A 25,270-nucleotide genomic window follows, 5' to 3' on the forward strand; every position below is an offset into this window, starting at 1 on the left:
CGGACAAAGAAAGTCAGAGGGATACAGGTTGATATCCTCAAGCTCCAGTGACCGTCTTAAATTAGTGTTGTCTACAAGTTTAGGTTGAGAAAAAGTTCCGCAATCCACGCCGCAGTCAGGAGGATAAGACGCCAAAATAACTTCCTTATTATCCTATATTCCCGAGACGCCGAACGATAGATAAAGTACTGGATGCTATTATTGACTCTTCTCTCAGGTCATCACCTTCTCTTTATACCTTTTGCGCACGGAACACTCATTTAATTAGTGTTCATGGTTATCCTTTCCTACGATAGCCTCTCAAGGCAGTAAAGTCGTTTTATAATCTCCAGCGAGCCAAATTTACATTGCTTTCGTGAATGAAAAAATAAATGTAACAACGAGAGAAGTTCTGACATCGGAAAAGATCAATCGAAATGGGGGAAGCAAATCATACACACATGCAGTTATGTGACACACGTTGGAAAACTGTTTATAAATCCTTCTGCTGTGAGCCGTCGCATATTCGAGCTTTGGTGACGTCTCTTACTTGAATAATGAACAATCGATGGAGGAGGAAAGGGATAAGCCCCTACTGAAAACCCTTCTCTTCGTCATCTTTCACAATGTTAGGTTTTATGAAGTCTAAAAACTTAAAAAGGTCAAATAAATAAATAAAATACCGATTTTATTTCCCACATCAACTGCACATTCCCAAAAACGTGTTATCAACACTCGTTGCTACTTAATTAATAAAGATCTCTCCCATTCAACAGTCAAAAATTTGCATAAGCTTGGCTGTGAAAGACTGCGTAAATCACATTTCCTTTGAACACGGATTGTTCTAGGAAGAAAGTCACACTCTCCTTGGAATTTTGGCAGTTAAATCACTTTCACTTCTTAACACAACTTTTCAGATATAAAATGGTTTTCTATTACAGTGAAGCCCGATAAGTATGGATTCAAGCGATTACTTTTTTAGTTACTATCATATAATTACAATTATTCAAAAATTATAATTCTAAAATTATACTTGAAATGTTATTAAATTACACCTTTTCCAATGAAACTTCTGCCTTATGCATGGTGTGCCTTCCCAAGATAAGGGTAAATTATATACAATCAGGTCATTATAATCCAGAAAACGAAGGGCTGGATAATGAGTGTAACAGCATTTTGGCATAACAGAACAAATATACTTTGGATATTTTTGTAAAATGCGCTTAAAATAGTTGGGTGAAAAGTTCAAATAAAATTAGTGAGCCACTGGCTGGAGCGGAACGAAAGCAGCACACTTAGCCGAGCTCAGCTAAGCCAAAGTGCATGAATTTTTCGGAGGGTTGCATTAGCTCATTACCATATGTGACCCTCCACGGGATTTCAGAGAATAAGGTGAGCATAAGCACACGGTACGCTCCCACGCCAAAACAAAATAACTAGCTTTTATCGCATGAACTGCAGTGTTATAGAGTGATTTCCGGCCTTGAGAAAAGCCGTAACGACAAAGTACCAACTAGCTATTAACACGTTAGCTGCGTGTTAGTTACTTGCCTCATTACCTTCGCAGCCATTGTCTTGCTTCGCACGGTAGAAGCCAAGGAACGTGTTAAAATATTGCTCGCAACTTCGCACGATACAACACAGTGACCGTGCAAATTTAGAATACGCTTCTTAAAGTTAAAGTTGCTTTCGATTTGCACATGGAGCTGGAAATCTGTTGCTAAAGGTTCACAAAGGTTCGGTACTAGGCTTATTAGCTGCGTGAAGCAATAAGGATTTATACTTCACAAGGTAAGATTTAAGTTTTAAAAAATTCATGTGTTCAAACTGAGCTCCTCTAGACCTTGTGAAACACTTCGTGCTCATTGAAATCCTTGTGAAAATCCTGAGTGAAAGAGCCGTGATTTGCCGTGAATTTTTTTTTTTCGATTACAACTTTCGGATAGGACAGAACATCTTCTTCATTTTTGCTAATATTCTGCGTGTAATAAAACTTTACAAACGCCATTCTTACATTTAAGAAGCTGACAAACACAAGTAACAAATTGAGCTGGGTTGTACAAACTAAGCTACCGTTAAAATAAAAAAAAATGGCGCGTTATAGAAAAAAAGCTCTACTGTGTTAGCCAAATATGAACAATGGCTACGAACACGCTTGCCAAAATCGTTTGTTTCCGCACGGCAAGCGTGTCATGCCATTGGCGTGCGAGTGCGTTATTAGGTGTCGTATGCGTGCGTTCACCTTATTCCCTGAAACCCCGTGGAGGGTCACGTAAATAGGTGCCTTCCATCTTTCAGGGGAGTGAGCACGTTGCAATATTAGTAAGCACATACAATCTCCCTTTCTGACATAAATACTACTGGTTATATCCATGACCAGTCCTCACCGTCCACGAGGCATGACTTACGATCATAACGGCATATTAGGTGGCTCCATAGCTCACATACATTCAGCAAATTATTGTTGTCTTCAAGTGAGGAGAAACAAAGAAATTCCTCATCTCATGAGGATGATTATAACTGCAATTACTCAATGTGCGGCCAAAACTTAAGAAAGGTCAGTGAGAGTGCATGAAAATAGTATCTGTAGGTGGCTAATGAAGGAGTCTAGAGAGGCAATACGGTAACTCATGTCTGCTACGTTTTCCGGATAAAAAGCCCTTTGGGGAACCTTTTTTTTTCATATAAGATACTACAATCGAAAAAAAGTAAAAGGAAAATAAAGTAAAACTAACAGCTCGGTGAGTCAATACATCAGTAGATTCCCTTGATTGTACACCATCTAGGGGGAAGGAGAAGCGGGAGGGCACTGTACATATCGAGACACTAGGGACCTTCAGCAAACCAAAACGGTGACGGCTACGAGAAAGTGGCAAACAAAAGATCTAGTGAGCAGAAAGTTAGCTCAGCACGTGCATTTTAAGACTGTGTACATTTCTTAGCCGTCCTCGGCAAAATAACAACTTGAAATCATCAAAATTTTCGTGGTCTCAAAAAGGAACCCGACCATTTAGTGCCCCACGCCGCTCTCATAAGTTAAGCTGAGATTAACTTGTGGTGCCGTAAGAGACAATAAGCACATCTAGTAGTTCGCGGGATTCCAACTGGAAATATAAATTCATTTTAATTAATTAATAAATTCATTTTAATTAATTTGCTAACGGTCCCTACTAACTCCGTAAGAAGGCCTAGGAACTTGTCTCTTGACCCGATTGGTCGACATCTCCCAGCATGTTTTGCAGTAATAATACCGCATTTGACCAGCACAATGAGAACACAGGTATGCAATTGTAGTTGTAATTGTTATGAAAATATAGAAAAACATTTGAACCGGTACAGCATTTCATCTGTAACTACCAATTTAATAACTTTTGCCAGTAGACATCGATATTGTTATTGTCTACAGATGCGTTATGAAAATTTTCTTATTAGATAAAATTAAATTGACGCGCTTATCGAAGCATGAAGTAAACCTGTGGCCGGTGAAGAAACTATATCTAACGTATAATTGCAAACAAGTTAATTTTGCGTTATTCATAAACATGAGCAGGCCATTAAACAAAGACTGAATTGTTGAGCGAATGATATGGCTACCAAGAGTCAATGTGAATTTATCATTCAGATTTTTACTTTTTTTTTTCTTCATATGCTTTGCATCGCCCAACTTTGGCTGATAGTTTCCCATAGCCCCGCAAACTGAATAGCTTGAAAGTGCACAAAAACATTTCGTATGACAGCTGCTGCTTATCGTTTTTCGAATAGCTGATCCCAGGGAGAAAAAAGGAATTAACTTCACTAGAGAGGTATTGTTTCGATATTTTATTTGAGGTGTGTCTTGAAAAGCATTTGTGCAAGAATATCAAAACTATCCAACACACAAAGCTAACTTCTAAACCAACATTTTCATTCAAATTGAATCGTTTTGCAAAGTAAGCCATGGTTTGGTTACTAACTACGGTTGTTATTAAAAGCATTTAAAGCCTTCTTTAATAGCTTCATGTGTTTTAAAATTCTTTATCTAATAAAGCAAACCGTTTGATTGATTTCTTTGGATACACCGTAGCACGTACGTAACCAGGTTATCAATTTTCCGTGGAAAAAAATATTGTAGAAAATTCTCCTTATTTGTAAAATTATATTAAATTTCGACTCTTTTCTTGATTTTCAATGCATTAATCTATTTTGTGTTCTGTAGTTGATTGAATCGAGTGACATAGTTAAATTGAATCGTCCTTTATGTTAATACCTTTCCCTGACAGCACTGTGTATCCTTTTTCAATAAAGATTGGAGGATTCGGTTTTGAATGGATCAGAATCCCATTCAGCAGAGGCAAGAATACTCTCATGACCATTTGACGTGTTTTAGAGGGAGATTACATATGTTGAGGCCATTTGAAAGTGAGTAGGTGACTTACTGATTTATACCTACAAGAATGAATTTAGGGCAGCTTAGGTTAACTTTTTTTCGTAGAAAAATGGTTTATTCAAAATAAGAGAGCCCATCTTGAATAATCTTCAAAATTATGGTTAAGATTCTAAGCTTACAGGCCAGCCAGATTCGTTTACCACGCATTTTCTTTGTTCGTAGTCACAACCGGTGTCAAGTACTAATTTATACCTACAAGAATGAATTTAGGGCAGCTTAGGTTAACTTTTTTCGTAGAAAAATGGTTTATTCAAAATAAGAGAGCCCATCTTGAATAATCTTCAAAATTATGGTTAAGATTTTAAGCTTACAGGCCAGCCAGATTCGTTTACCACGCATTTTCTTTGTTCGTAGAATTCTAGTAACTCTTGCCACATGGGATGAAGCACCAGTAAGTTCTTGTTACCTAGAGGAAAAAAAATTGGTCAGTAAAATGATAAAGATTTAAAAAAAATTAGAAAAGTTGACTGTACTTGGGACTTACAGAGGAGCTTGACCTATGGCGTCAGATTTTTTTAAATTAACGAGCTTCTGGGCTGTAAACACCTGCTTGAATTTTCGCTTTCCGAAACTGTAACTTTGAGTCAATTTAGTGCCTTTTAAAGAAAAAATCCATTAGAGTTCTTTAAAACGGCGGGAAAACGGTGTGAATTATAAGAAAGAGTCGATGTCCGTTTCCCATACAATTTAATCTCATTAAACTTACTGGCCACGAAAATCTCGTCCATTTTACGTGTTTCTGCCTAAAGTGTACATGGTATTACTCAACTATAAATGACAACATAATCAACATATTTCTTTCATACCGATGATACAGAGCCCTTTCCGCGCCCTCGTGAGCCCGACGTTCATTAGATGCTCGTCCGTCAAGAATCCCAAATGTTCACGCAACCAATACATGGAGGGTTCTGGTTCGAAATCATCCTTATTCAGTGAGCGCACCAGAGATAAGATCACGTAATCCCATTCACTACCTGCATGACATAAAATGTGTCGAACATTAGGAATAAATGAACAATTTTCAAAGAGGCTTGAGTATTTTGATAATATCGCTGCGTAACGATGAGTAACCACAATCTAATGATTGAAATTGGTCGATATGATCAAAATCCAAAAGTTTTAATTGATGATGTCGAACAACTTAGTCCACTGAATTAACTTGAAAATGAAATGCTCGAGCTCTCTTTTTTTGCATATTTACTAACATTTTAGAGCTGTCTTGGACTTCAAATATCATAGCAATATTCAACTTTCATGAGAAAAAAATCGCAGAAAGGTTCAAGGTTATCATTGCCGTTCAGATTAGAAATAAAAGGAAAATAAAAAGATTTATTACAAAAAGAGAAAAAAAAGAAACTAGTTTTACCCTGGCTTTTTATGATTGTTGTGACGAGGATTTCTTTGGATTTTATATTTCCTTCCAGAGCTTTGCTTATTCTTTCGCGTTGTTCTCTGTAAGGCGATAAGATAACGACATCTGACGGGGACACATTATTCTTGAAAATCAAGCTTCTAGCAACGTGGACCTGAGGTTAGAAAAAGTATCAATTTACCGAATTTTAGCAATTTCAGTTTGTATAATTGCTAATTCATATAAAACAATTCCATAAGCAGAGATGTTTGAAATATAATTAGCTATTTATACAATTTAATGAGGTCAGGGGGCCATTGATATCTCATTTGTCCAAGGATTTCCATATGGTGGTTTCCGCTCGCTTCTTCAATCGTGTTCTTTTCGACAAGCAAAGAACCAGAAGCGCTTTCTTTTTGCTTAGGCTAAAACTCATTTTGAATTTCGTCCTTTTCTAATGAGCAACGTACATGTCAACTATTTTAATTCTACCCTTAAATCAAATTTTGTAACCTGCTATTCGGAATCTGCTATTTGATTCACACCAGACCAAAAATGATATCAATGGTTCAGTGATATCCACCTAACGAGTCAAAATGTATGGCCTAAAACATTGTACATCAACTTGTACTTGACATTGGTTGTGACTGAATACTACTTACCACTTTTCGTACTTCTTTCTGATTTGACTTGGACTGCTCACTGCTGTGTGTTGTCTTAATGGCGGTACTTTCCTCGTCGCCTTCGACATGGCAAAATGCCAGAGGAAAATTTGGATGAGGCCAAAAAGACCTCGGTAAAATTGGGTCCTTGATCGGTACAGATTGGTCTGTTTTCAATTCTCCTTCGTAAAAATATTCCGATGGAAACCTGCAAATCTCTTTTTGCTAAAAAAGGAGGAAATATATTTAACTTAAATAGTAAACATTTATAAATAAAAAAGAAAGGAAAAGAAAATAGCTAGGAGGAAGGGGAGATAGCTTTCGGCCCTTTATGTGTATTCGCACTGAGTAAGTGATAATAAGCTCTGAGTAGAAACTTTTAGTAGGTTATGTAAATAGAGGAAAATCGTTATTACAGGGGAATATCTTATGAATTTAGAAAAGCTTGACAGTTTTTTGTTGTTTCCTTTTTTCACAATGCGAAAATGGATATTAGAGAAAAACTCAGCTATGATGCTTCTACGTTCTTGGACAAGTCTTAAGACTCTAAATTATTCTTCAAGTCATGCAAGATAACAAAAGTCTGCTACGGCCTGCAGTGCTCTTCTGTAGACTATGAATTGTTGATAAAGGTTGGAATGATTATTAAGCACAGCCTGCTTAATGTATGGGCCCATAATTTATGTTCTATAAATTGAAAATACAAAATCCATTGTGGAAAAAACAACCCTAGATAATGAAATGTTCGACTACCATTCTGTATTGAAGTTTCAGCATTTGGGCTCGGTCAGAAAGCCTCTCGAACATTGATATGTTCAAACCAAGCGTCATTGCCTGTTGGTCTTTAACAACAGGCTGTAACTGTTTATGATCACCAATCAACACCACTTGTTTTGCCCTTGAGAAAGTGATTGGTACAAGAGATTCAAGTTCCATGCACATGCCGCATTCATCGATGATACATTGTTGAACGTTATCACAGGCTGTTACAATCCTATGGCTACCAGCAACCGAGCATGTGCACAGTATAATCTGGGCTCCTGATGATTGAAGTGCCCAAGTTTCAGCTTTCCCAATTAACTGAGGATGTGAGAATCAGTAAAAAACAAACCCACGAGTTAATAAAGAAATAATCGTGTAAATATTAAAAGATGATTGAACTCAACAAACAATAAAGAGGAAAATCAAGTTACTGACCGACTGGCTGACTGGCTAAAAGAAAGAAACTATGAATGAATGAATGGATGCATGCATGAGATAGAAGCGAACCTTGCAATATGTTTCCACTTCTTGATCGCTGGTCCTCTGCTTTTCCTTCCTATCATCCTCAAACTTCCGTTCATACTTCCTAAGTTCATCAGCATCTGGACATGGATGTTTTCGAATTATGTGATGTAGCGAAACTTTTTTCAGCCTCTCAGGTATTTCGGTTCCATCATCGGTGGACTGTTTCAGGTACTGACGTCTGTTTGGGATTGGAAACTCTGCTTGTTCCCGCAGATCACCATAGACACGAATGATCTTGAGGCCAGGAATTCTGAGCATATATTCTTTGCAGAAAGAAATTGAGGGAAAAGGAAGGTAATTATCAAAGTACTTGGTTGTCATTTTCCATTTTAGGAACATTATTCTTAAGAATACAGAAATTTAGAGATTGAATCTTCTTCCACTGTACAATTTACATATACATTTTTTTCCTCTTGTCCGGCAATTGGGCTAGCATCACGCTTATTTGGGATCAAGCCAATAACTATTTCATGCTTTGGTTTTCCATGAATGAAAAGCATTGCTCCGGAAAATACGTATGTTTTATTGCATAACAAAAAACGATAGAATATTCGTCACCCAGATTTCTCTGCAACGGTAATGATAAGAGAAAAACGGCTAAATCTTCTTTTAGAGAAGCTTACCAGCAACAACGTCAACTGATCTGTTAGAAGGACCACAGTAAATAACTTGCGGCGGTGCTCTCGGTTCGTCTGGGGTATAAGGATCAGTGGCATCGTGAGAACCGAGACATCCTTGCTTGTTTTGTTTCGCGAACCAGAAAGCGATGTGGACGCCCGTCACTGTTTTACCTGTACCTAAAAAAGGATAAAAATAAAGGAAAAAACTGTTCAAACAAAAAATGCCTTTCTTATTTGTTATACAAGATAATTTGGTTTTATCATCTGAGTTTATAGTGTTAATTGGGTACCCTAAAAAATGTTTCGAGCTTGAAAAAGACTTATCTGGTTATAGAAAGTTGTGATCATAAATGTTCACATAGGGCCTAAATGTATAATTTTTACATAGGAATTGGATGTATTCAGTTGAAAAGTGTCCTTATCCTATTTTATAGTGTTAATAAAAAAAGAAAAGAAAAATAAATACCTGGAGGTCCCTGGATAAGGGTAAATGGCTCAACAATTGCCTCTTTAACAGCTGCTTCTTGAAATGCATTCAGTGGGTGAAATTCGCTCTTGGGGTGTTCTGTCACAATTGAGAAGTCAGGTGGAAGCGGAGACTCAAACCTCCCTGATAAGGGTTTCAAACACAGAGAACCTCTTTAGAGCCTGTTATGTAAGCTCGTACTTATTTCTGGTCGATTTAAACTATGAAAAGATTTGAAACTCGGTTAAATTTGTGGGCTAAAATCTTCCCTTGATTTTTTTAAAGCAATATTCTTGTCGCTATTCATGAGCGTTTTATCTACTTATTTTTAGTCATTTATTGACCTCATTTTTCAATTTGTCGCCTACCCTGAGTGTGTCTGAGTTATTTATAATTTTTATTTTCCTCCTTCCCCCCAGCTACATTCGCGTGCGAGAGCCTACCTAGTACTCCACTTAGAGATCAGAGATCAGTACGACCACCTACTGAACCGTTTAAGGTTGCTAAGGTTGCATTTTACACACAATAAATTCGTCTTTCTCCTTCATTTCGGTAATGCGTATTGTTAAATCAGCGATAGAATTAATAATCCTGGTAAACCAACTCTAACATCTCTAAATGCTGACCATTAATTCGCTCCTTCCCCAAACATATGTCTTGAGCCAGTTTGGACGCATTTCTTAGCTCTTCGAGAGCTGCAAACATCCGTCTGAAAACCAAGAAAATAATCAACGATGAATTCCAGCCAAACATTTATGCTGGGTAAGTCCTACTTTTCTATCCTTTACTGCAATTCTAAATAAGCTATTTTGAATTAGCAATTGCATTCATCGATGGACCTTTAATTTCCTGTCTTGTTTGCAAATTTGAAATGAATTTTACATGTGTCCTATTTTGCCTTAGTTACAAGCGTGGTTGGATAAATCTCAGCCATCTCAACCTTACAAGGGGCTTAGTCATTCACTCTTCCTTTGATTAAATGACACATTCGAATCAAAGGTACATGTAATGCGCGCTTGATCACTTCATGGAAAGCGCGCAATATAAGATATTAAAAGTAATTTATGAATCTCTTTTGAATCAGCAATATTAGCCAAGACAATGGTAAGAAGGTTTCTAAACCCCAAAGAAGAATAAATAAACTGTTTTTACACTAACAATTTTCAATAAGTCGAAGTACGGCCGTCCACTTCGTTCTGAGAAAATCAGGCTGACATCAAGAACCATCAGCATATTAATATTTCGAAGTATGTAGTGTGTGGAGCTAAGCAGTCATCAAAGAATTTCAAAGATGTCTGAGATCACTTAGATTAAACTGTATCTGATTTAATTACCTGTGAGGAAGTGATCTGTGGATAACGGTTAGTGTACTCGGATGGTTGCTGTCTAACAGTTCTCGGGGAAAATCTGATGCTGATTGATGTAAATCCATTTCAACTGTCCTTGTGGGCCCATCGGAAATCAAAACACGTCTGATAACGCAGTGTCCCACCCAGATACCTGATAAGGCTACTCGTGAGTTGCCTCTCAAGGATGGCGTAGTGTCTGCAGTCGTCCACCTGGGTTGTTCTTCAAAAGCGGAATTTATCTTTAATTCCTAGAGAGATAGAGAGAGAGTTAAAAGCTTGTTATAAACATACGCTCCATTCAAAAAGCTAAAGTGATATCCCATAAATATACATAACTACCTTTGTGCTGATACCGAGAAAAATTGTTTATACAAATTCCATTTATTGAGCTCGTATTCCGAGTTGTAGCAATTTGGCTGACAAGGACCCAATAGAGATGCTTGTCAAATAAAGGCAAGAGCGAAAAATTTGCTAAATAAAATTATGCATCGCAAGAAAAGAAATGGAGCCATTTTTACTTTCCAAACTTTTCATAGCCTCTTCTACAGACACTACAATCAGGCACTAAAATCTTGTATAAAAGTAATAGAAAATGTTATATTGCACAATGAGCTTGGAAACCGCCGAACGCGGTTGTCTGTTCACCTGCTTTGGATTTCTGCGCTTAGGAGTCTTTTACAACTGCAATTGCCAGTTATATACCGTACCTCAGACCAAAGGTTTTTTAATCCTTTTAAGATTTCTATCCATTCAACAAAACTGAATGTGTCGTAATACATTAAATGGTTTTGACTTTTTTTTGTGTGTATGTCATTTGACGGGTTTGTTTAAATAAGTAATTTTATCTCAAAAATCAAAATTCCTTTTTTAATTCCCTTTTTTTATTCTTCAACCTAATGGACCTAGCGGCGATTGCCCTTTGAATACTGTACGAATTCATGAAACGCAAAGCGAATTACCTGCATCCCATTGTCTGTTTCTTACTCTAGATCTACCTTTCGAAAGATAAGTTTCGAACACAATGAGGCAAATGGCACCAAAGGAGTACTTTTTGAAGCAGCTTAGTTTGCATTGAATCAGCTTTTAAAGAGCGGATACCTAGCTGCCAAGTCCCGTGGCAGATTTTTCCTTTATCGTATCTAGATATTGATTTTTATCAGTCATTTTGAAGAAAAAAGTGATATGTTTGTAGTTACCTGATATTTGTTCCTGTCTTTGAAAATAGAATGTGTTTCCTTTATGTAAGTGTCTTCACAGACGCGGATGCAAACAAAGTCCCCTGGATAGAACTCGATTTGACGAGTTGCGCAGAAGTCGTTTTTGAGGCTGAAAGACCCTTGTGGAATTTCACTGACCTCTTCCCTCCAAATGACATCCAAATCGTGAATGGTGAACTCGTTAGCTTCGTCTACAGCTACTCTGGCGGCTTCCATAGCAAGAACTGGTTCCCACACGGCGATATACTTATCTAAACTCGAGTAGTGTCTCTGCGATGCTCTGTATCTTTTTGTGGTGGCAAAACACATAATTGGATATGTGCGATGTTCAATGCAAATATGGACGTAGGGATTAATCTTGAAAAGCTGAACCTTAGGGTCTAACATTCCATTTGTCATGTGCGCACTCAGCTGAACCTGCACTACGTCGAACCTCCTCAGAGAAACTTGCTTTTCGTAAAAGTGTTCCATCTTTGGATCAAATTTTTCCGTTTTGGGCAGGTTATATTGGTGTCCCAGAGCTCTTTGGTGCTTTGCTTTGATTTCTTCAATCATCATTTTAGCTGTTAAGTAATCATTTCCTCGAGCTGCCTCCAAGAGTTTCTGCCAATTTTTCACGGGTAAGTGTAGGACTCCCCTTGTTCCACTATTACCACTAGATAAAAGACGAAGTACTTTCTTCCTTTCATCATCGAGGTTTTCAATATTTCCAGTCTCGCTCTCTTTCTGAGCAATGTATAGCCTTAACTTCCAGGTTAGGACTATTTCTGAACCATCCCGCTCGATAGAGAATTCGAATGGGTTAAGACTGCTAAACTTAACTTCAGTCTCCTTTTTCGGTAAATGGTTGTACTCTTGGTCTGTTATTTCGAACCGCATTCTCTTATCCTCGATCAAAGCGATAATTGCTGTTACTTCTTGGCTTGTTTCCTTCAGCTTCGCAGCCAAATGAACTTTACGGCATGCTCTGTCAAACTTTCTGCTGTTAACCTGAGCAAACGAGGAACGTCGACACACCTTGGCAATGTGATCCTGTGAAGGCCTTTCTGCACCGTGCTCTCCGGGGATTAAATTCAAGACGAGCCTGTGTACTTGAATGTCGATATACCTTCGAATGGGTGACGTGAAATGCGTATACCGGTGCTTGCTCAGAGAGAAATGGATAATGTTTTCCTCCGGTTGATCTCTCTCACAAACGTATTGAGCCTTCTGCTGAATACGTTGAAACTGTGACTTTACAACAGCCAACTGTGTATAATTTCTTTCGTCGCAAATCAGTTTCTTTAGTTGCGCTCCGTCTCCAGATTCTGCAGCGCTACAGAGGTCTGACCAAACTGACTCTGTCACTTTAAACTCTGCGACGTCTCTTGTCTGAACATCTTTCGACATCTGTTCTAGCGCTTGATCCGCATAAATGCCACGGAGAAACAGTGAATACTTGATAAACTGTCCGTTCTGCTTAACCCATTCTTTCAATTTGTGATCTTTGGGTGGCAGTTGAATGCGTAAAGGTGCCACTTGTGGATCTCGAGAAGAAAGAAATTCTCCTATCTTTTCGTTGACCAAGATCATCATCTCCTCCACTAACTCGTGGGCTTCAAAATCCTCTGTTTCATTGCTGTTTGACCAATGATCAAAGCTTGCTTCTCGAAGTCTCAGCTTTCTTCTACTTTGGGCAAGGACATTCAGGGTTCGAATATCACTTTCAACTTTTTGCGGTATCTTAGGGAGTTCGCTTTGTTGACCATCAATGATTTTTTGGGCGTCGGAGTAAGTGAGCTGACAAGAGGATCTTACGACTGTGCGTTCTATCTGTGGCTCACCCACCACTTCTCCCTCACCTGACATGTCAACAAACACTGATAAACATAACCTATCTTTACCAGGAAGAAGGCTGCAATGATTCTCACTGAGCTCACGCGGTAACATCGGAACACTTTGGTAGTCATGCCCAGGGTAGTAGGATACGCAGCGAAAGAATGCCTCTTTGTCCAAATGGCTCCCAGCTTCCACAAAATAACTTACGTCTGCTATGTGAATTCCAACCCGGTACAGAGAATCTGAGGAGGAGTCCAAGGAAAGTGCATCATCGAGATCCTTGGAATTTTCAGGATCGATAGTAAACGCACCATCAATTACTTTATTTGAACGCCTCTTCCTTTCCTGATCTGGAATTGACCAAGAAGATGGAAACCTGCTTTGCACTTCTCCTTTACAAGTTCCGTCGAATGACTTTCTAATTCCATACTCTGCAAACAAAATCTCCATGCTAGCCTCCACAGTGTGCTGTTGTGGTAGTTTTCGAATTAGGATGCCTAAAGGGCTGGTGCAATCTTGTCTCCATTGTAGATACTGTACGAGAAACAGATATTTTCCACTAAGGAATTCTTTGGGATCCATCTCGTCGACTTGGACTTTCTTCTCGTTACCCTCGCGCATTTCCTTGTAGAGGGGCACACCTCTCACACCTTCTGTTGATAGTATTACGATTCTTGGGATGGACTTATTGATTGGATGCATAAGGTCAGGATTCTCGTAATCAACCTTACAGACAAACTGACGTTCGTGAGGGCTGATTATGTGATGAAGCACACCTATGAAGGAAAAAACAGGGGAATAAGTAGTGTCATTTGCATAACCTCAATAAATGTCTTCCAAAGTTAAATGTTTGTTTTGTAATGGCTACTGGTGCTGGTGCCATTTGCCAATTATAGCCCTGTAACCTATGATTCAAATTGCAAACTAGCAATTTTTGATGCCCTGCAGTGAGCCGGACCACTCGGTGAAATAACGCCAAAGAAATAAATGAACTTACCCTCAATTTTCCCTGGGCGGCAGGGAAGTTCATCATCAGATTGATTATCTTCAACTCTCACAACAACATAATCCATGTCGAACACCCTCTTTACTCGTCCCTTGATTTTGATGTCGGGGGTTTTCGTGTCCGATACCACAGCATAGGCATTGTGAACAGCCTCGGAATCGAGGCGAAGTGTAGTTGCAAGATAAGTAAGAGGTTGACCACCAACTAAGTTCAAAAGAACCTCTGTGTCGAGGAAATCATCTTGCTTAACGGGTTTTGTGAGCCTTTTCAATCGTTCAGACTCCTTTTGGCGAAATCCAGGATTTACAAGTCGAGCCTTTTGCCTACCTTTGGCGTCGATATAGATTTGGTAGTCTTCAGAAGAAAGGCTTGCAAAACTTGAATTCACTTGACTGCTACGTTTGGCAGGATGATACCTCACTTGCGATCTCTTTGGGCGTAGAGTGGCGGCATCTTGCAAGGTAGGAAATTCTTCATTCTGTAAGGACTTTTTTAATTCTCTCTCTTCAGTTTCTTTACACTTTTGTACAAGTGCCTGTATTATCCTGTCAAAGTACCTTGAAAACACTGTTTCGTCTTCAAAACTCTCTCGACGAAATTCTTCGAAGACGGCCAAAGTGCTCTGGTCGATGCTACCCTCATCGCTCTCGAGCTCCGACGTTCTTTTAACTTCAGGATTCAACATAAGTTTGTCTTGCTTTGGAAAGGGATCACCTTGCACACCGTCCTCGAAGGATGGATTTGTTACTTGGTGTCTCTCTTCTCCTTCATCAGACGTGACCTCTTCCGGCGTAAACACTTTCTGCGTGTTACATCTTTCAGTCCCTGGCACGGTCATTGCATTTTCGAGTACGTCTAAAGTACTCTGGTCGGTGCTACCTTCATCGCTCTTGAGCTCCGACGTTCTTTTAACTTCAGGATTCAACATAAGTTTGTCTTGTTTTGGTAAGGAATCACCTTGCACACCGTCCTTGAAGGATGGATTTGTTATTTGCTGTCTCTCTTCTTCATTAGACGTGACCTCTCCCAGCGTAAACAATTTTCGTGTGTGACATCTTTCAATCCCTGACACGGTCATCCCATTTTCCAGGCTGTTTTCTGTCGCACTTTTATCTTGCAACTCTTCAGGGTACTTCTCACTCTCTGCTGGAGGAGATTTCTCTTCCTTGTTGGTACTTGGAACAAAATCTGCTGCCTCAGGATTTAAAGGAATATTGGGGAAAGGGACATCTACAACTTTCCTTATTTCTCTATATGTTGTTCCAAACAGAGACCCAAGTTGGTCACATCGTCTGATGTAATCTCTCCAGTTTCCTCTACACTCACCCACACTGCAAAGGGAAATAGCATCTCCTACGATGGCTACTAAGGACATCGCTCTGGTTACAGCCGTGTTCAAGAGTTTAGGGTCAGAGAAGAATTCCCAGTAAAGTTGCTGACTATTATCTTCAGGTGTGTCGAACTTTGGGAAGGTGAGGGATGTGCGGACAGTGCTGATGAACAAGGCACGAAATTCCTTTCCTGATGAGATAAGCGAGTTAAATGAATCAAGCATGAGACAGGCTTCACGTGGTTTCTCGAGCAGAGGAGCTGAAATTGTTCGTAATTAGGAAATTTAGTAATTTTTTTTCTTCTTCGTACAATTTGTTTCTGCCCTTCAAAAAAGTGGATATAATGCTATTATGAACTACATGTAGCTCATAGATATTTTGGATTAAGTTATGATTAAAAATGCAAGTTTGATTACACAGATATCTCTAGGTGCTGGAATTATAACATTAAGTCTTTGACGATAAGAATTTGAATGATGTGGAGCTCCCTAAGTGACTTATTCATATTTTCAAGTCCTCAGTTATATTTAAAAAAGTATATATTTCAGCTGGACTAAGAAACATTTTGATGCAATTGAATCCGTATTAGCCGATTTCATTCCGTTAGATATTCACTATCACTCGCATGTGCTCCATATTGTAAGGTAAACATTTTAATTTTCGCAACAAGAAGTTGACCAGATTTATCACAAGTACAGTAGGCAGTCAATATCATTTATATCTCAGTCCAGATACAGCGAGACCATGACCTTTCAAACTTCTTCTTACGTCTTGTATATGACAATCGTTTTATTACGTTTAAACCTTAAGGGCTTACCTTGGACATTGTAAATACTTTCCACTGTTACATTTCCCAGTTCCTTGCTCTCCTTCCTGAGAAAAGTTCGGATTGCTCGCACCTACACAATATTCGTCTTACATTTATTTATGAAAAAGCATATTTTACTGAAAATATCAATCGAATTATGGAATAAAATTCATTTCTATCCACTAAAGTAGAGATTGCTATAGACTTATTTTTTCCTGCATACATGATGATAGTTCTCGTAGTTAACTGGTGCAGAGATAACAAAACTGCACAAATGTCAAGTTAATGGTTCCATGTAAAATGCCTCAATAACTGGATGCCTCTTTTCTGGAAAATTAGTTCAATAAATTCAGCTTTCCTGGAAAAGACCGCGGCAGAGAGAAGGTGTGAAAAAATAAAGAGAAGAAAAAGAGAGAAGAAAATAAAACAAAAAAAAAACAATGTAAACGAACAGCGTCAAGTTTAGCTCTCCTCACTTCATAACGGGCACTGAAAGTTCATTCATCCAAGAGAAAACCAAGGCTGTCAGTTGTGTTTGCAATCAAAGAGTATTTGGTACTACGCTATTCCTTCTTTGGAATGGTAGGCTACCCTCAGGAAGGGCGTTACGCAAAAAAAACAACAAACAAGCAAAACTAAACCAAATACCTGACTGTTGTATGCAGATATCACACCAATCCGAGAAAGATCTTTGACTTTCCACTCCACCGGCCAATCATTTGCGAGCTCCTTGACCCTCTTTACAACCTCCTTAACTTCCGTTTCATTGATGTACGATTTTTCTCTGGCCTCTTCCATGCCGTAGACAGAGTAGAATAACAATGGTTGAAACCTTGGGTGTGAAGGTTGCTCGCTGCTGGCTATCAGGCCTTCACCGTAAAAGTTATATGAAGAAAATTGCAGTATTTCCGGATGGCACCGGTAATTCTCAGTCAGAAACATTATCTCGCTGTTTCGTCCTGTTTTATCGCAGTACAAAAAATCAAACAATCTCTCTGGTAACGACTTTTGCAGACCCCATTCTCGAGCATAAGGTGAGTACACTTCTGGACTCATCTGGAAGACAATAACCAAAGTATAAAAGCAAGATGAAAACAGTACGGAGAAGGAAGCGAATGGAAATCGTTGTTATTCAGAATGAGCGCGAAGAGGTAAATTGACAGATAGAGAAGCCTTGACTGTGCTCTGTTCTATTATAAAGCACGCAGGAAGCGGCTTGAGCACGAAAGAAGTGTAGGGAGAAACATGAGACGCAGGTCTCGCTAGACGACTTCTCTATTTGTTTCATAATAAAGAATCCATTAAATTCTCTAAGCATTACTTTCAATTTTCAAAACAAACTTTATTTCCACAGCGAACAACAGTGTCGTCAGCATGCTATATACTCTCATAAGGCACGCTACAATAAGCCAATCAGAATCCCTGTTAGAGTGGTTCAAATAATCTGATTGGCTGTACAAGACTAAAGCTGTCTAAAGTGTCAAACGATCAAAGTTCAAAAACCATCAAAGTTCACGTTCTGCGATAGTTTACAAACTAAAATAGTTCGGCAGGTCGAATTTAACACTTTTGTCTGAAGTTTTTAAGTCTCTAAAACAGAATCTTGAAGTGAAATGTGCAGTGAAATTCAGCCGAAATATGGCTCATAAAAACACGCCAGTTTTTTCACATGGCAAGGTAGAAAACAAACTGTTCAAGGCGAGTGTTTTTTGAATGAACGACAGCCGAATTCACCGGAACATTAAGATCGCTCGGGATGACAGTTCCGCAAAACGCGACTGCAGTGACTGATGTGACTTTCCACTCAATGCATCGGAAAGGATATCAGAGCAAGCTCTTATTTTTTCACTCGAAGGGCGGCCGATGTAGTTTCTGAGGCTTGCTTTATTGTGATAACCGGAGATCGCCATGATGAGCGAGCCGCGATAGACTTCGGCATGATCATATCCGCTCAGACAGACACCGTCATGATTAGTATGAATTTTAACAGTTATGCCAGTTTGGTTATATTTTTCACAATTTCTGTTTTGTTCTGTTTTGTTTTTGAACACTGAACTTTATACACTTTACGAGTGTTAGCTGTATTTGATTTTTATTACCGTACGTAAGCTTCCAATCTAACTGAGCGTGAAAATCTTTAAAACTCGGAATGTCTATTTTGTTTTTCCTTCGAGGATTTTCGCATCTGCTCACGTTTTACTAACGTAAATCACGGCGCCTGGTATGTTTACAAACGTTTGTTTGGTTCTTCTGTTGCTACTTGCCGGCTCGCTTGTTCCGAAGTTTCACTTTCAATTATCGGAAAAAAGCTAAAAAGAAGTCCCGGAAAAGGTCGAACATAGTACAATTTGGCAGATGGCGTGTCAGCTATAGCTCAGCTCTATGCTCTATACTCTCATAGAGCACGCTTTTTCAGCCAATGAAAGCGCGCTTTATATCCGAACTTTATTATAACAATGATTGTTGTATAATTATTGTCCTCAGAAATATGAGCTTTTTGAGGACAAAACTTTTTTTCCAAGGAAAACAAATTCATTTTGATTATTTAGAAAACAAACTTCTACATTCTACTGGAAGATATATATTCTCTCAAAAATAAATGAAAAATCTCAGGATTGGAGCTTCTGGTTAAAGTATGGCTTTGAATTCTTGAGTTAATTGCAGTATACTGATAACCGCTCCTTATATTTCAAATGCTAAGCTTTTTCGTCACTGTAATACCTTCACATCTTGCTTGATATTTTCTTACTGACAAACATGAACTAACAATTATAATTTCGCCTCTCAACTTCATATTTCAATATATTTTTACTTCACATTTGTGTCAGTCACGATGTCTCTGTTAACAACGTTTCACCTGCATATGATCTCCGGTAAAAACCACTTTTGTGTTTGGTCCAGCCAGCGCGAGTGGTATGAGCGCCTCGGGTTCTATAGCTTGGGCAGCCTCGTCAATCAAAATGTGTGTAAAGAAGCCATGGTTTAAATGTAGCTCAAGCAGATTCCTTGATACAGCTAATGTGGTGATCACCACACGGTGCTTCATTACTTGCTCTCTAGTGGGAAGCACGTAGGCGCCGTTTTCGATGAGGCCATAGTTTTTAGCAATTTCTGAATCAACGCTCAGTCTGAAATTTTGCGAGGGAGACAATTGACTGTCAGTAATGCCAAAAAAAGCTCATAAGCTTTAGAATAAAAATCAAATAACCGTAACTTTAATTTAGGTTACTGTTCCATATTGAACCTCTCTAATGGCCAAAATTAAGTCAAGGTCCGCTGCTTACGTTTAGACTTCAGACGGTCGCTTATCCCGTAGCGCGAGTCAAAACACAAACAAAATGTAGCGATATATTACGCGCTTATGTAGGTAATGAAACATAAGAGAAAAAAACATATCATGGCTCACAGTAGTGAACTTGTTGTAAAGACCTCTAACAAAAGTCGCATAAATATTGATCGAAAATGGTCCATCAGCTAGAGACACTCACGCTCTAAGGCATAAAATGGTTAGGGAAAGGATTGCTTTACTTTTTACCTTCTCTCTGCGTGATAAATCCTCAAAGGCCTGCCTGCTTTAAGTCCTTTTTGTTTTGTTAAGTAGTCGTGTAACAGTTCAACATGTATATCAGCTGCACTGTTTGTATGTGTACACAGGAGGATGTGGTTGCTTTTCCTTGTTACCAATTGACGGACTGCTTGATTTAAGGTGAATGTCTTTCCAGTTCCGAATGGTCCGAAGACTACCAGTGGCGACGATGAGTTTTGAGGCGATAAAATGCGAGTTATTACCTCTCTTTGGCTGTCGTTGATTTTGGAGTCCAAAGAAAGCCAGTTTTTAGAGCAGATATCCTTCAAGTCAAGAGGAAATCATTAAAATAAACATATGGGAGTTATTTCCAACTTTGGCATATTCTATATAAAGATTCACGCTATTGTTAATATATCTCTGTTCGCAGAAATTGTTTTCACCAGAACCTGAAGTGCAGAAACGATTCTCAATGCGATGGCGGGCGACCACCACTCCTGGAATACACTAGTCCTTCAGCAAGTTCCCATTTCTAAAACTCGAGAATCTTTGACTTGATAATGCCATAAAATGTACCTCGCTAAACTCACTTTAATGATGCAAGAGATTATTCAAGTGGAAAAAAGAAGAGCACAGATATTTCCCCAAATAATTTTCCAAATTCATACATCAACGCCATAGGCTATTTCCGAATTACCGTTCGCCTCACTTTAAAAGAGGGTCCTGCTGCTCATCCTTTCACATGATTACAATTTTTTATTTGCATGCAAATTAAACTAATTTTCAAAGGAATAGTTGAGTACCAGGCCTCGTTTTGAAAAAGCGGCAAAAGGTAATTCGGAAATGGCCTATTTATAAACAATGGTATTTGCATTTCAAAGTTTCAAATCAATAATAGTATACCAACCTCTCGACTGACTTGCGCTGTATTCTTGCCTGGAAACAACAAATTGAGATGGACGGGACCCAGTTTATCGATTGTGTCGTGCCATTCGCAGAGAGGGTGCCGATTGAGCTGTAATTGCGCATCAACTGATACGCACGCATCGTTTTTTACAAAAAGTTCTGCACAAAATGTAGGAGACAAGTGAAGGGTTATGCACCCTAATTGGAACTCGACATTTTCTACCTTAACTTGGTACACTTTATTTGAATCGCTCCCGGTCGGCTTAAGCAAGGAATATTGTACATTTCTGGTAAGAAGCCTTCTTGCAGCGCCTTCCAGACAATGGAGTCCACGCTCCTGGAAACTCAAAATGCCAAACAATTCGCCCTTTGGAGCATATGCAAATCCAGATCTTCCGTCAGGAACACTACTTTTGCATTGCAGAAGCACATCATCAAGGCAATACCTGTGAAAAAAAAAAGAAGATCGTTTCCTGTTTTGATTTCGTTTAAAAAGGGATATCTGGCTTAATTTCGATACATACGATTTTTTCATTTTAACTGATGGTAAAAAATTGAAATTACACGATTTCGAAAGTAAAGAGAATGAATAAGCTCTTGGCTCATTAAAGCAATTGGCATTTTGTATTTCTAGTTGTATTCCTGCTAATCATCTTGGACATGATAGGATTGCAAAGATAACAAGTAATTTTGAGATAGTTGTGAGAAAAGAATGAATTGGTATCGTAGATTTACTGACGACCCAGCTAAACTCAGATGATGCTTTGCCACTTAAAATTAGAGAGACGACGTTTTAGACATATTTAAGTATACTCGAGTGATGGTATTATCTGAAAAACTGAGATATTTCCTTAACACCCCTATTTTTCAATCAGTTCTTCGGTGCAAACGACAAAGCAGGGCTGCCAAAGAAGGAACTAGGCAAAACTTGCTGGCTTACGTAACAAAGGAAAATATATAACATAAGAAATACATAGTTTATCTCGTCCTCACACCTTGAAATAGCCTTTTTCCTGAAAAGCTCTTCAGTAAACAACAATTGATGCATTACTCGTTTGTAGTTTTCCATGCTAAGCTTTCTTTCGACTATTTGTAACGAAATTACGTTCTCAATTCTCTCCGGCAGTCGGTACTTCTCCAGCAACAACACATCGTGATGGCCTGTGTCAGTGATCTCTGGCCAAGGTACGATATCTATTGACCCCTCTGTCCACACAGTGGGATCAAGCTGAAGTTGCTGTCTTATCTCTGAGACTCCCCTCAGTGCATCCCTGTTTGCTATGTCCACGTTTAATCCTTGTACTAGGTATGGTTTTTTCCCAAAGTCAAACCTGAGGCACTGTGTAAACGTCTGATTGAGCTTTGTTGTATTGAAAGAGACAGTAATGACTACTTCCATTCGGCCCTTTCTGTCATCAGAATGCCACGGGAGAGTGTAAGACCAGGGCTGTTTAGATAATTCTTGGAAAATCAATTTTTTGTTTACGAAACCTTTAACGTCAGTGAGCCGATAGCAGTCGTGGTAGCGATGAAGGAGGTCAATTTGGCGCAACTTTCCAACTTGACTCATCTGATAACGGTTAAAACAAATATTCAAAGCTTAAATTACTTGAAATAAACTAATGATGACAATAATAATACAAACAAACAAGCCACAACGGGTTGTGGCGTTATTTTTTGCATACATTTCTTTCATTTCTTTTTCATCTTCTAAAGGAGAGGAATAGAGTTTATTTTTTATTGGTTATTTACCTCAAATGTGACTGTAAATATCCATTCATATCTGCAGTTATCACTGTGATCATCATCACGTGGTATGATCTTTACCCCAGGGGATTTGTTCCAAGAGACTGTGACACCAGGTAGACTGTATACCATCTACCGGAGAGAGGAAATGAGTAATTATGAAGTTTATCTAGACCAGTTTGTCATCAAAAACACCAGAACCCAAAAAGGCTAAGTTCATTAGGTTTAAAGGCGAGCCAGGAGAGCTTGTTATGGTACATGAAATTGAGGGTTACTGGTTCACTTGACCATACAGTATGTGCTCCAACCATTTTCTAACTTTTTTTTAGGGGGGGGGAAGGGTTGGGAACATTCTCATGTCATCTTCAGTTCCCAATGGTGATGTCACTAATGATCTTTTTAAATACATTGAATAATTTTGAAGTTTTATTACGCTATGCAGATTCGTAAACCTCTCGAATAAAATACCACAGAAGCACGGTATTATGAAATATGCCAGAAAAACTAATGAAAATAGCAATGACAATGAAAATAACAAAGGCAATGGCAATGGCGTTTGGAAATGACAATGACAATGTCAATGACAGTGTTAATAATGGCACCTCGCTTCTTGGTATGGCTTCCTCCCTTTCTGTTTTTTCCAATGTTTGGTCCTCGTCGCTTTCATTTTCTTGTTCCTCGTTCTTGTATTCCATCCATGATTTCAGTTCTTCCTCTCCGTGAGCGTAGGTGCAAAATCTTCCATACCTACACCGTTGACCAGAATTCCACCTTTATATAATTCATTAAAAAAAATTGACACAGTGAGAGATTTATCTTAGCCGATACGAGACTCTCCAAGATTGTTGCTGTCACTAATTTTGATTTCTAGACCCAAGGATCACGAAGCAGACCTTAAATGAAATTATGTTCCTGAAGTAGGGGATTTGACGACGGACTTTACAAGATCCTAACCAATTGTGTGATGATTGCTTCAACTTTTCTTAAGCTATAGATAGAGACGTGGAATAAGAGAGTGAGGAAACCTTTGACCTACGTCGGTTAATAGAGTGATAAGGTGCAACAAGAGGAGTGTGTTAGTGAGATCACATATCAAACCTTGTTTTCTATTCCGGTTTAACATTAGGGACTGCAAGCAAAATCAGTTGGTCTTCGATAATACATAAACAAGGCGTGAAGAAGATATTTTCTTCATCTCACAGACAGCACATCTCTGTAATAAATATGTCTTAGGCCGTGTATTTCGTAATTAATTCACTTGAAAGGAAATGAAGGCGTCGCCGAAAAATAAAAGGAGCGCTTGAAAAATTTGCTACATTATATTTAACTTTTAATTGTATGCAGTCTTTAATGAAGTGAATTCGATTTACCATTTACCATTTACACAATTGAAATTCTCCGTAGTAAACTCCTGTTGGAGGAGGTCTTGGGGGGTTAGGAATGATGGACGATTCTTCAAGTCGTTCCCAAGGGTTGGCGAGGTTTGCGCGATAATCTTTGCTTTGTATTTCTTGATCCATAGAAGTCTTTCGAAAGGAGACCTGGTCTGTAAAAAAATTACAAATGTGGAGTCGATTATATTGAATCAAATTATTTGTAAATATCGTATGGGGAGAATATTTCTCAAGACATTTTATTGAACATAAAGTAATGTTCAACATAAACCGTTAACTTACCTGATTTTCTTTGCATAGTCCAGAACTTTAGCTCCTTCTGGCCATGGGCAAAGGTACAAGGATCGTTTCGACACTTAAGGCCCTCGATAAAGTACCAACACGGTCGGAAAGGAGTTTTCGCGCTCACCTCCTTTGGGTAAGGTCTCATTACCTGCCATTCTTTTTTGGAACTTCTCCAAACTCCATACAAAAGTTGTGAGGAATCCTTTGAACACCTGAGACAAGGTTTCGGAAGCTGGAAGGCTTGCCCTCGTCTATTATCTTGCAGAAAATGTGCACAAATTCTAGATACACCCTCTGGAAGTATCATGGTCGACTGCTGAACTGATCCATTCTTACATAATGTGTCGGAAGCAATGGTTTCAGCCCCTTTTTCTCTATTAACTGCCGTGGCTGTCAGAGACTCTTTTTGTGATGCCTTTCCGAAATTTAAGGTACGATGGATTTGCAAAGAAGAAATTTCCTCAAGATGTTCCCATTGAGATTTTGAGGGTTTCGTTTCAACAGATGTTTCTGAATTAGCTCTGGTGGGAAGGATACATATTGTTGCTGCCGTAGCAAAACCTTGATTTGAGCAGTCTTTTCTGAATGTCTGCCTAGCTTTCGCCGCTTTCCGTTGGCTTTCCTCTTTTTTCTTTTGTCCTTGGTAAATGCCTAAGTTCCTGTGTTTGCATTCCCTGATGGCTTCTGCGGCTGAGCTTGTTCTCTGGCCTTTTGAGGATTCTTGATGTTTATCGATGGCCTTTTGTCTTTTTTTACGACCTTCATCACCTTCAGCTGTTCATAGATAAGTTATGACATTGTAATTATGGCCAATTTATGTCTCGTTTCTCTAGTTTATCTTAGTTTATCTTAGTTTATCTTTATATCGTAGACAAATTTATAAGCGTGAACAAAAAGTAACAAATTTAAGTGACGGCGTTTATACGTCGACCACGCCATTTATAACTCTTGACCTCGGCCATGTAAACTATTCTTTAAACTAATTCAATAGAACAAGTCTACACTATCGCACTTTCTCCAGATGGTAACAATAGCCAAATAGAAAATTTTCGACCAATACTTATGATTGGATGTTATAAACGCAAGGGGCAAT

At 38.7% G+C, this 25,270-nt stretch overlaps 1 protein-coding gene across 1 annotated transcript in view; it reads right to left on the reverse strand.

The window, feature by feature from the left end:
- Positions 1 to 3,788: 3,788 nt before the first annotated feature.
- Positions 3,789 to 25,270, reverse strand: part of LOC113678471 (3'-5' exoribonuclease HELZ2) — a 30,725-nt gene continuing 9,243 nt past the window's right edge. Inside the window, exons 18-39 of the mRNA XM_089184511.1 lie at positions 24,175 to 24,951; positions 23,876 to 24,044; positions 23,101 to 23,269; positions 22,505 to 22,630; positions 21,748 to 22,322; positions 20,754 to 21,198; positions 19,856 to 20,169; positions 19,178 to 19,448; positions 16,969 to 17,376; positions 16,330 to 16,411; positions 14,173 to 15,702; positions 11,337 to 13,951; positions 10,126 to 10,388; positions 9,418 to 9,500; positions 8,792 to 8,935; positions 8,329 to 8,502; positions 7,688 to 7,968; positions 7,172 to 7,498; positions 6,419 to 6,643; positions 5,772 to 5,931; positions 5,212 to 5,379; positions 3,789 to 4,811 (exon numbers count right to left, since the gene is read on the reverse strand). Of these exons, the coding sequence (XP_089040637.1) occupies positions 4,699 to 4,811; positions 5,212 to 5,379; positions 5,772 to 5,931; positions 6,419 to 6,643; positions 7,172 to 7,498; positions 7,688 to 7,968; positions 8,329 to 8,502; positions 8,792 to 8,935; positions 9,418 to 9,500; positions 10,126 to 10,388; positions 11,337 to 13,951; positions 14,173 to 15,702; positions 16,330 to 16,411; positions 16,969 to 17,376; positions 19,178 to 19,448; positions 19,856 to 20,169; positions 20,754 to 21,198; positions 21,748 to 22,322; positions 22,505 to 22,630; positions 23,101 to 23,269; positions 23,876 to 24,044; positions 24,175 to 24,951 (9,419 nt within the window). The 3' untranslated portion in view covers positions 3,789 to 4,698. The remainder of the gene's footprint in view (positions 4,812 to 5,211; positions 5,380 to 5,771; positions 5,932 to 6,418; positions 6,644 to 7,171; positions 7,499 to 7,687; positions 7,969 to 8,328; positions 8,503 to 8,791; positions 8,936 to 9,417; positions 9,501 to 10,125; positions 10,389 to 11,336; positions 13,952 to 14,172; positions 15,703 to 16,329; positions 16,412 to 16,968; positions 17,377 to 19,177; positions 19,449 to 19,855; positions 20,170 to 20,753; positions 21,199 to 21,747; positions 22,323 to 22,504; positions 22,631 to 23,100; positions 23,270 to 23,875; positions 24,045 to 24,174; positions 24,952 to 25,270) is intronic.

This window comes from Pocillopora damicornis, chromosome 10, assembly GCF_964200805.1.
Source record: "Pocillopora damicornis chromosome 10, jaPocDami1.2, whole genome shotgun sequence".
Classification (NCBI taxonomy): Eukaryota; Metazoa; Cnidaria; class Anthozoa; order Scleractinia; family Pocilloporidae; genus Pocillopora; species Pocillopora damicornis.